The sequence below is a fragment of the Dendrobates tinctorius genome, unplaced genomic scaffold (assembly GCF_039654945.1).
Source record: "Dendrobates tinctorius isolate UK_male_01 unplaced genomic scaffold, ASM3965494v1 ptg000026l, whole genome shotgun sequence".
NCBI lineage: Eukaryota > Metazoa > Chordata > Amphibia > Anura > Dendrobatidae > Dendrobates > Dendrobates tinctorius.
The window spans coordinates 15,631,533-15,643,985 of NW_027361694.1; the positions used below are offsets into that span (position 1 = coordinate 15,631,533).

General features: G+C 40.8%; 1 protein-coding gene across 11 annotated transcripts in view; it reads left to right on the top strand.

The window, feature by feature from the left end:
• Window positions 1-12,453, top strand: part of DOCK9 (dedicator of cytokinesis 9) — a 345,565-nt gene that overhangs the window by 308,327 nt on the left and 24,785 nt on the right. For all 11 annotated transcript variants that reach the window (XM_073569540.1, XM_073569534.1, XM_073569535.1 and 8 more), the window contains 2 exons: window positions 863-1,009; window positions 10,133-10,343. In XM_073569540.1, coding sequence (XP_073425641.1) covers window positions 863-1,009; window positions 10,133-10,343 — 358 coding nt within the window. The remainder of the gene's footprint in view (window positions 1-862; window positions 1,010-10,132; window positions 10,344-12,453) is intronic.

Sequence of the window (12,453 nt, forward strand, 5' to 3'; positions counted from 1 at the left end):
GGACTGTCATTTTTTTCCTGGGTCCAGTTAATCCTTTACTCTAGTTTTAGATGGCTTCTATTGAGAATGACATGTCGTGACCACAATGACTAGTGAATGGAAGACTGAATGATTGAGAGTAGTAAAAAAATAAGTGTAATATTCACAGATCTGAACCAAAGATCTTCCCATTTAAAGACCGATAATTGTCATATAAGATTATTTCATCTTACTAAATATGGCTTCCTTTACTTCTTTTGAGGAGTATAACAAAATATTTGAGTCCTCCCTAGTTGAGGCTCCTTTGCCTCAATATATATGCCAGATGTTTTTTTGTTCCTGGTAGTTTAGCTACTTACACTGGCCACTCATGCCATTTTAGAAGCAATGGAAATCATCTGTTATATTTTGACTCATGGTGGGGCAGCCTAGCCAATGCAAACAGGCAGGTCTGCAATCTAAAGCAAGAGGAATGGCGCTGTTCAACAGAATGGGCCTCCAAATTTTCATTGATTTTGTTTTTCTTTTCTTATAAATGTGAAATGAAAGTTGATGCTAAAATCCTCTGCTTACATTTCACCCAAGTTTGATAACGGCGGCAGTGTACTGGTTGCGCTTTGTAAATAATAAAGGTGCAAGGGATTAACACCAGGATCGGTGGATAAACTATGACCATCACTGTCTCTCGCCTTCCTATTTCAGTTATGTAATATTTTATTTTCCCCAGTTTGTGTTACTCCATGACCATGTGATTCTAGTCACATGATGACTGCATTTCACTCTTTTTAATGTGTGAAACTGTTTTTTTTTTTACATTTCCACCTGTATTGTAAATGTGGGGAACATTATTAAACCGCTTTAATAACACAAATATGTGTCGCAGGGATTCTTTGAAGAAGAGGATGGGAAGGAATACATCTACAAAGAACCTAAACTTACTCCACTGTCAGAAATCTCCCAACGACTGCTAAAGTTATATTCTGACAAATTTGGTGCTGAAAATGTGAAAATGATACAGGATTCTGGAAAGGTAAGGCTTGAAGGGGGTCTCCTTAAATATTATTGACCTGTTCATGATGGGGGTGAGGTATTTTTCAGACAACAAATAAAAAAATTTGAAACAAAGCTTAGATGTTCTGCATGGTTCTATCCAACTACTGATGACTTCTCATTCTACTTTATATAACATAATGTAGAAATTTTATAGACCTCATAAAACATAAATATTTGTCTATTTAGCTCCATCCATAATCATTGATTTGTTATGATGCATTTTAAAGATGTCACTGTGCGATAGCAACACTTTCTTATCATCCTGATTGCCTATGTGGTTGGGTAGGCAAGGTCTTAAAGGGGTTGTCCACTACTTTAAATTAACCCCCCAATGTATCCCGCTGGGGCCCCTTATGAATTTTGTAAATACCTTATGTTGCCTATACTGCCTGTGAGCGGCGCTATCCGTGGCCTTCACAGGCAGCACGTGACCCAGCACTGATGTCACGTCAAGTGAGGCGTGACTCAGCACTGGGTCCCCCCGGTGGCTGTTGGGTTGTGGGTGGGGTTATCCCCGCGTCACACCCAGCATCCACCGCGCGCTCTCAATGAATTGGCGCGCGGTGGATGCCGAGTGTGACGTGGGGGGATAACCCTGCCCACAGCCTAGCAGCCAGCGCGGAAGGAGGAAGCAGGACCCCCGGCTGCTGCCAGTACTTGACGGAACATCAGCGGAAACAAGAACCAGCTGCAGCCGAGGGTCACGTGCTGCCTGTGAGCGGCCAGTGATAGCGCCACTCACAGGCAGTATAGACAACATGAGGTATTTACAAAATTCATTAGGGGCCCTGGGAAGATACATTGGGGGGGTTAATTTAAAGTAGTGGACAACCCCTTTAAAAGGCAGTCACAATTACTTACTAAGGAAAAATCCATTCTTATTATATGAACAGACATAAACTATGTGTTAAATTCGCTGCTGAGCTAAGTTAGAAAAAAATAGCAGCACAGCAGTGTAATTCATAGCCCATGTACAGTGGCATGTAATAGTTTGGGCACAGCTGGTCAAAATTACTGTTTTTGTGAACAGTTGAGCAAGTTGAAAATGAAATGATCGCTAAAGGGGCTAAAGTTAAAGATCACACATTTCTTTTGTATTTTAGGCAAACAAAGTATGTTGTCTTTTTTAAATTTAAATTATAAAAAGGAGAATGAGCCAATGCAAAAGTTTAGGCACACTTGGAGTTTTGCATGCTCACATTACTTTGACCAAGGTCTCAGACCTTAATTAGCCTGCTAGAGCTATAGCGTGTTCACAGTCATCATTAGGGAAAGCCAGGTGATACAAATTTCCCAGCTTTATAAAAACTCAGCCTCCTTAAACCTTGTGCCAAAAAATAGCAGCCATGGGTTCTTCTAATCAGCTGATTAGCACCCTGAAAATGAAAAGGGTGGAGGCTAGAGTTGAGCGATACCGTCCGATACTTCAAAGTATCGGATCGGAATGGATCGGCCGATCTTAAAAAAAAAGTATCGGTATCGCCGATTCCGATACCGGAAGTCCCATTCAAGTCTATGGGACTTCCGGTATCGGAATAAGAAAAATCCTGTTTTTCCCTTGTACAGCCTCTCTGGGGTCTGTACGGGCCTTTCGGGGGGCTGTGCCGGCCTGCCAGGGGGTCTGTGCAGGCTCCGGTGGTCTGTGCCGGCCTGCCGGGGGGCTGTGCCGGCCTGCCAGGGGGGCTGTGCAGGCTCCGGTGGTCTGTGCCGGCCTGCCGGTGGGCTGTGCCGGCCTGCCAGGGGGGCTGTGCAGGCTCCGGTGGGCTGTGCCGGCCTGCCGGGGGGCTGTGCCGGCTCCGGGGGGCTGTGCCGGCCTGCCGGGGGGCTGTGCAGGCTTCGGGGGTCTGTGCAGGCATCGTCCGATGGGACTACAAGTCCCATCGGGCGATGCCTGCTACCATGACAGTGATTGACACATTAGCCAATGATGGGACAGTAGTAGTCCCATCATCCGGCTAATGTGTTGAATGTAAAAAAAAAAAAAAATTACATGCTACATACATACAACATGCATACTACATACATGCTACATTCATACTACATACTACATACATGCTACATTCATACTACATATATACTACATGCAACATACATGCTACATACATACTACATGCATGCAACATGCATACTACATATATACTACATGCATGCAACATGCATACTACATATATACTACATGCATGCAACATGCATACTACATATATACTACATGCTACATACATACTACATATATGCTACATACATACTACATATATACTACATGCATGCTACATACATACTACATATATGCTACATACATACTACATGCTACATACATACTACATATATACTACATGCATGCTACATACATACTACATGCTACATACATACTACATATATACTACATACATACCACATACATACTACATACAGTGCCTACAAGTAGTATTCAACCCCCTGCAGATTTAGCAGGTTTGATAAGATGCAAATAAGTTAGAGCCTTCAAACTTCACACAAGAGCAGGATTTATTAACAGATGCATAAATCTTACAAACCAAAAAGTTATGTTGCTCAGTTAAATTTTAATAAATTTTAAACATACAAGTGTGGGTCAATTATTATTCAACCCCTAGGTTTAATATTTTGTGGAATAACCCTTGTTTGCAATTACAGCTAATAATCGTCTTTTATAAGACCTGATCAGGCCGGCACAGGTCTCTGGAGTTATCTTGGCCCACTCCTCCATGCAGATCTTCTCCAAGTTATCTAGGTTCTTTGGGTGTCTCATGTGGACTTTAATCTTGAGCTCCTTCCACAAGTTTTCAATTGGGTTAAGGTCAGGAGACTGACTAGGCCACTCCAACACCTTGATTTTTTGCCTCTTGAACCAGGCCTTGGTTTTCTTGGCTGTGTGCTTTGGGTCGTTGTCTTGTTGGAAGATGAAATGACGACCCATCTTAAGATCCTTGATGGAGGAGCGGAGGTTCTTGGCCAAAATCTCCAGGTAGGCCGTGCTATCCATCTTCCCATGGATGCGGACCAGATGGCCAGGCCCCTTGGCTGAGAAACAGCCCCACAGCATGATGCTGCCACCACCATGCTTGACTGTAGGGATGGTATTCTTGGGGTCGTATGCAGTGCCATCCAGTCTCCAAACGTCACGTGTGTGGTTGGCACCAAAGATCTCGATCTTGGTCTCATCAGACCAGAGAACCTTGAACCAGTCTGTCTCAGAGTCCTCCAAGTGATCATGAGCAAACTGTAGACGAGCCTTGACATGACGCTTTGAAAGTAAAGGTACCTTACGGGCTCGTCTGGAACGGAGACCATTGCGGTGGAGTACGTTACTTATGGTATTGACTGAAACCAATGTCCCCACTGCCATGAGATCTTCCCGGAGCTCCTTCCTTGTTGTCCTTGGGTTAGCCTTGACTCTTCGGACAAGCCTGGCCTCGGCACGGGAGGAAACTTTCAAAGGCTGTCCAGGCCGTGGAAGGCTAACAGTAGTTCCATAAGCCTTCCACTTCCGGATGATGCTCCCAACAGTGGAGACAGGTAGGCCCAACTCCTTGGAAAGGGTTTTGTACCCCTTGCCAGCCTTGTGACCCTCCACGATCTTGTCTCTGATGGCCTTGGAATGCTCCTTTGTCTTTCCCATGTTGACCATGTATGAGTGCTGTTCACAAGTTTGGGGAGGGTCTTAAATAGTCAGAAAAGGCTGGAAAAAGAGATAATTAATCCAAACATGTGAAGCTCATTGTTCTTTGTGCCTGAAATACTTCTTAATACTTTAGGGGAACCAAACAGAATTCTGGTGGTTTGAGGGGTTGAATAATAAATGACCCTCTGAATAAACTTTTCACAATTTAAAAAAAAATTAAACAAAGAAATAACATTCTTTTTTGCTGCAGTGCATTTCACACTTCCAGGCTGATCTACAGTCCAAATGTCACAATGCCAAGTTAATTCCGAATGTGTAAACCTGCTAAATCTGCAGGGGGTTGAATACTACTTGTAGGCACTGTACATACTACATGCTACATACATACTACATATATACTACATGCATGCTACATACATACTACATGCTACATACATACTACATATATACTACATACATACTACATACATACTACATGCTACATACATACTACATATATACTACATACATACTACATGCATGCTACATACATACTACATGCTACATACATACTACATATATACTACATGCTACATACATACTACATATATACTACATACATACTACATACATACTACATGCATGCTACATACATACTACATACATACTACATGCATGCTACATACATACTACATGCTACATACATACTACATGCTACATACATACTACATATATACTACATGCATGCTACATACTGCATGCTACATGCATGCTACATACATACTACATACATACTACATGCTACATACATACCACATATATACTACATACATACTACATACAATACATTCATACAATACATACATAGACATACAGTACATATAACATAGAGTAACATACTTACCAATACTTGTCACATTGTTCCCCGAAGCCATTGTCTTTTACGGAATAAATATTAACATAACAAACCACAAAAATACTCACCCACGATCCGAAGCAGTCCACGAGTGTGTCCCACGACGATCTTGGGTAGAGAACTGCAGCATCAGCTGTTGCTGCCGTTCTCTACGGGCTGCAGGAATCCAATGACGGAAGGTAGGTATCCTTCCGCACTGTATTCCCATGCAGCAATGGCATAAAGTGAGACTAGGGACTTTTTTTTTTTTTTAAGTGGCGGAGGAATACAGTGCGGAAGGATACCTACCTTCCGTCATTGGATTCCTGCAGCCCGTAGAGAACGGCAGCAACAGCTGATGCTGCAGTTCTCTACCCAAGATCGTCGTGGGACACACTCGTGGACTGCTTCGGATCGTGGGTGAGTATTTTTGTGGTTTGTTATGTTAATATTTATTCCGTAAAAGACAGTGGCTTCGGGGAACAATGTGACAAGTATTGGTAAGTATGTTACTCTGTTATATGTACTGTATGTCTATGTATGTATTGTATGAATGTATTGTATGTAGTATGTATGTAGTATATATGTGGTATGTATGTAGCATGTAGTATGTATGTATGTAGCATGTATGTAGCATGCAGTATGTATGTAGCATGCATGTAGTATATATGTAGTATGTATGTAGCATGTAGTATGTATGTAGCATGCATGTAGTATATATGTAGTATGTATGTAGCATGTATGTAGCATGCATGTAGTATGTATGTAGTATATATGTAGTATATATGTAGTATGTATGTAGCATGTAGTGTGTATGTAGCATGTAGTATGTATGTAGCATGTAGTATGTATGTAGTATGCATGTAGTATATATGTAGTATGTATGTAGCATGTAGTATGTATGTAGCATGTAGTATGTATGTAGCATGCATGTAGTATATATGTAGTATGTATGTAGCATGTAGTATGTATGTAGCATGCATGTAGTATGTATGTAGTATGTATGTAGCATGTAGTATGTATGTAGCATGCATGTAGTATATATGTAGTATGTATGTAGCATGTAGTATGTATGTAGCATGCATGTAGTATGTATGTAGCATGTAGTATGTATGTAGCATGCAGTATGTATGTAGCATGCATGTAGTATATGTAGTATGTATGTAGCATGTAGTATGTATGTAGCATGCATGTAGTATATATGTAGTATGTATGTAGCATGTAGTATGTATGTAGCATGTAGTATGTAGCATGCATGTAGTATGTATGTAGTATGTATGTAGTATATATGTAGTATGTATGTAGCATGTAGTATGTATGTAGCATGCATGTAGTATATATGTAGTATGTATGTAGCATGTAGTATGTATGTAGCATGCATGTAGTATATATGTAGTATGTATGTAGCATGTAGTATGTATGTAGCATGTAGTATGTAGCATGCATGTAGTATGTATGTAGTATGTATGTAGTATGTATGTAGTATATATGTAGTATGTATGTAGTATATATGTAGTATGTATGTAGCATGTAGTATGTATGTAGCATGTAGTATGTATGTAGCATGTAGTATGTATGTAGCATGTAGTATGTATGTAGCATGTAGTATGTATGTAGTATGTATGTAGCATGTAGTATGTATGTAGCATGTAGTATGTATGTAGCATGTAGTATGTATGTAGCATGTAGTATGTATGTAGCATGCATGTAGTATGTATGTAGTATGTATGTAGTATATATGTAGTATGTATGTAGCATGCATGTAGTATATATGTAGTATGTATGTAGCATGTAGTATGTATGTAGCATGCATGTAGTATGTATGTAGTATGTAGCATGTAGTATGTATGTAGCATGCATGTAGTATATATGTATGTAGTATGTATGTAGTATATATGTGGTATGTATGTAGTATGTATGTAGTATGTATGTAGCATGTAGTATGTATGTAGCATGCATGTAGTATGTATGTAGTATGTAGCATGTAGTATGTATGTAGCATGCATGTAGTATATATGTATGTAGTATATATGTGGTATGTATGTAGTATGTATGTAGTATGTATGTAGCATGTAGTATGTATGTAGCATGTATGTAGTATATATGTAGTATGTATGTAGCATGTAGTATGTATGTAGCATGCAGTATGTATGTAGCATGCATGTAGTATATATGTAGTATGTATGTAGCATGTAGTATGTATGTAGCATGCATGTAGTATATATGTAGTATGTATGTAGCATGTAGTATGTATGTAGCATGTAGTATGTAGCATGCATGTAGTATGTATGTAGTATGTATGTAGTATATATGTAGTATGTATGTAGCATGTAGTATATATGTAGTATGTATGTAGCATGTAGTATGTATGTAGCATGCATGTAGTATATATGTAGTATGTATGTAGCATGTAGTATGTATGTAGCATGTAGTATGTAGCATGCATGTAGTATGTATGTAGTATGTATGTAGTATATATGTAGTATGTATGTAGTATATATGTAGTATGTATGTAGCATGTAGTATGTATGTAGCATGTAGTATGTATGTAGCATGTAGTATGTATGTAGCATGTAGTATGTATGTAGTATGTAGCATGTAGTATGTATGTAGCATGTAGTATGTATGTAGCATGTAGTATGTATGTAGCATGTAGTATGTATGTAGCATGTAGTATGTATGTAGTATGTATGTAGCATGTATGTAGCATGTAGTATGTATGTAGCATGCATGTAGTATGTATGTAGTATGTATGTAGTATATATGTAGTATGTATGTAGCATGCATGTAGTATATATGTAGTATGTATGTAGCATGTAGTATGTATGTAGCATGCATGTAGTATGTATGTAGTATGTAGCATGTAGTATGTATGTAGCATGCATGTAGTATATATGTATGTAGTATGTATGTAGTATATATGTGGTATGTATGTAGTATGTATGTAGTATGTATGTAGCATGTAGTATGTATGTAGCATGCATGTAGTATGTATGTAGTAATTTTTTTTTTTTTTTTTTTTTTTTTTAACATTTAACACATTAGCCGGATGATGGGACTACTACTGTCCCATCATTGGCTAATGTGTCAATCACTGTCATGGTAGCAGGCATCGCCAGATGGGACTTGTAGTCCCATCGGACGATGCTTGCACAGACCCCCGGACATCAGCACAGCCCCCCGGCAGGCCGGCACAGCCCCCCGGCAGGCCGGTACAGACCCCCACAGGGTGCACAGACCACCGGCAGGCCGGCACAGCCCCCCGGCAGGCCGGTACAGACCCCCACAGGGTGCACAGACCACCGGCAGGCCGGCACAGCCCCCCGGCAGGCCGGTACAGACCCCGGGCAGTCCACACAGCCCCCCGGCAGGCCGGCACAGCCCCCCGGCAGGCCGGCAGAGACCCCCGGAAGGCCCGAAATGACGGCGCATCATGATGCGCACACACCGCGCATCATGATGACGTCAGGCTGTCAATCAACTTTGAACTTCCGATTCCGATGCCGACTTCCGATATTGAAAAAATATCGGAAGTCGGTATCGGAATTCCGATACAGCAAGTATCGGCCGATACTTGCGGTATCGGAATGCTCAACACTAGTGGAGGCTATAAGAAGATAGCAAAGCTTTTTCAATTTGCCTTTTCCCCAGTTTGAAATGTAATTAAGAAACCGCAATTAACAGGAAAAGTGGAGGTCAAGATAAGGTCTGGAAAATCAAACAAAATTTCAGTGAGAGCTGCTAGTAGGATTGCTAGGGAGGGAAATCGGAACCCATGCAAAAGACCTTCAGAAAGATTTAGCAGACTGCAGTTCTACTATTCAGAGACACCTGCACAAATATGGCCTTCATGGAAGTCATCAGAAGAAACCTCTCCTGAATGCTCACGATAAAATTCAGTGTCAGAAGTATGCAAAAGAACATCTAAACAAGCCAGATGCAATTTGGAAACAAGTCTTTTGGACCGATGAGGTTAAAATACAGGGTGGGCCATTTATAAGGATACACCAAAATAAAATGGGAATGGTTGGTGATATCAACTTCCTGTTTGTGGCACATTAGTATATGTGAGGGGGGGAAACTTTTCAAGATGGGTGGTGACCATGGTGGCCATTTTGAAGTCAGCCATGTTGGATCCAACTTTATTTTTTTTTTTCAATGGAAAAAGGGTCATGTGACACATCAATCTTATTGAAAATTTTACAAGAAAAACAATGGTGTGCTTGGTTTTAACATAACTTTATTCTTTCTTGAGTTATTTACAAGTTTACGACCACTTATAAAATGTGTTCAAAGTGCTGCCCATTGTTGGGTTGTCAATGCAACCCTCTTATCCCGCTCTTGACACACTGATAAACTTGTAAATAACTTGTAATGGGAGACAGCAGCTGTCTCCCATTACTAGAAAAAGAGTGATACAATACCATTTATGACTGGAACATTGATGGTGGTGGTGGAAGATGAGACTTTACTGATCTGATAATAATGACCTCTCCTAAGCAGGCGTTAGGTCATGAATATTGAAGTATGGGAAACCCCTTTTTAAAAAATTGTCTTTATCATGTTTGTTTTTGTTTTTTTAAAAGGTAAATCCAAAAGATCTGGATTCCAAATATGCCTATATCCAGGTTACACATGTTACACCTTATTTTGAAGAGAAAGAGCTGCAAGAAAGGAAAACTGAGTTTGAAAAGACTCACAATATCCGTCGTTTTGTGTTTGAGATGCCATTTACCCTTTCTGGAAAGCGACAAGGAGGGGTGGAAGAGCAGTGGAAGCGGCGCACGATCCTTACAGGTAAGTGTTGCATATGGTGTGGAATCTGTACTTCCAGGGGCAGAATCTTCTCCTGATGTAGGAGAATAATTTTCTGCATAAAAGTGGAATTTCCCTGTGATCCACTACGATGGTCTTTGACCTCTATGATCGAACATGTTCAAGTGCTTAAAAGATACTGTGAAATCACTGAATATACAGTACAGACCAAAAGTTTGGACACACCTTCTCATTCAAAGAGTTTTCTTTTTTTTTCATGACTATGAAAATTCACTCTGAAGGCATCAAAACTATGAGTTAACACATGTGGAATTATATAATTAACAAAAAAGTGTGAAACAACTGAAAATATGTCTTACATTCTAGGTTCTTCAAAGTAGCCACCTTTTGCTTTGATTACTGCTTTGCACACTCTTGGCATTCTCTTGTCGAGCTTCAAGAGTTAGTCACCGGAAATGGTCTTCCAACAGTCTTGAAAGAGTTCCCAGAGATGCTTAGCACTTGCTGGCCCTTTTGCCTTCACTCTGCGGTCCAGCTCACCCCAAACCATCTCGATTGGGTTCAGGTCTGGTGACTGTGGAGGCCAGGTCATCTGGCGTAGCACCCCATCACTCGCCTTCTTGGTCAATTAGCCCTTACACAGCCTGGAAGTGTGTTTGGGGTCATTGTCCTTTTGAAAAATAAATGACGGTCCAGCTAAACGCAAACCAGATGGAATAGCTGCCGCTGCAAGATGCTGTGGTAGCCATGCTGGTTCAGTATGCCGTCAATGTTGAATAAATCCCCAACAGTGTCACCAGCAAAGCACCCCCACACCATCACACCTCCTCCTCCATGCTTCACGGTGGGAACAAGGCATGTAGAGTCCATCCGTTCACCTTTTCTGCGTCGCACAAAGACACGGTGGTTGGAACCAAAGATCTCAAATTTGGACTCATCAGACCAAAGCACAGATTTCCACTGGTCTAATGTCCATTCCTTGTGTTCTTTAGCCTAAGCAAGTCTCTTCTGCTTGTTGCCTGTCCTTAGCAGTGGTTTCCTAGCAGCTATTTTACCATGAAGGCCTGCTGCACAAAGTCTCCTCTTAACAGTTGTTGTAGAGATGTGTCTGCTGCTAGAACTCTGTGTGGCATTGACCTGGTCTCTAATCTGAGCTGCTGTTAACCTGCGATTTCTGAGGCTGGTGACTCGGATTAACTTATCCTCCGCAGCAGAGGTGACTCTTGGTCTTCCTTTCCTGGGGCGGTCCTCATGTGAGCCAGTTTCTTTGTAGCGCTTGATGGTTTTTGCCACTGCACTTGGGGAAACTTTCAAAGTTTTCCCAATTTTTCAGACTGACTGACCTTCATTTCTTAAAGTAATGATGGCCACTCGTTTTTCTTTAATTAGCTGCTTTTTTCTTGCCATAATACAAATTCTAACAGTCTATTCAGTAGGACTATCAGCTGTGTATCCACCAGACTTCTGCACAACATAACTGATGGTCTCAACCCCATTTATAAGGCAAGAAATCCCACTTATTAAACCTGACAGGGCACACCTGTGAAGTGAAAACCATTTCCGGTGTCTACCTCTTGAAGCTCATCAAGAGAATGCCAAGAGTGTGCAAAGCAGTAATCAAAGCAAAAGGTGGCTACTTTGAAGAACCGAGAATATAAGACATACAGTATTTTCAGTTGTTTCACGCTTTTTTGTTAATTATATAATTCCACATGTGTTAATTCATAGTTTTGATGCCTTCAGAGTGAATCTACAATTTTCATAGTCATGAAAATAAAGAAAACTCTTTGAATGAGGTGTGTCCAAACTTTTGGTCTGAACTGTATATCAGGAGTAAAACAATATTATTATTATTTATTACAGCGCCATTGAATTCCATGGCGCTTTACATGTGAAAAGAATATACATAATAAAAAACAAGTACAGTAATCTTAAACAATACAAGTCATGACTGGTACAGGAGCAGAGAGGACCCCCTGCCCGCGAGGGCTCACAATCTAAAAGGGATAGATGAGGATACAATAGGTGAGGGCAGAGCTGGTCGTGCTGTGGTTTGGTGGTTACTGCAGGTTGTAGGCTTGTCGGAGAAGAAGAAGTAAATGGAGAAGAGTAGGGGCCCTAGGACTGAACC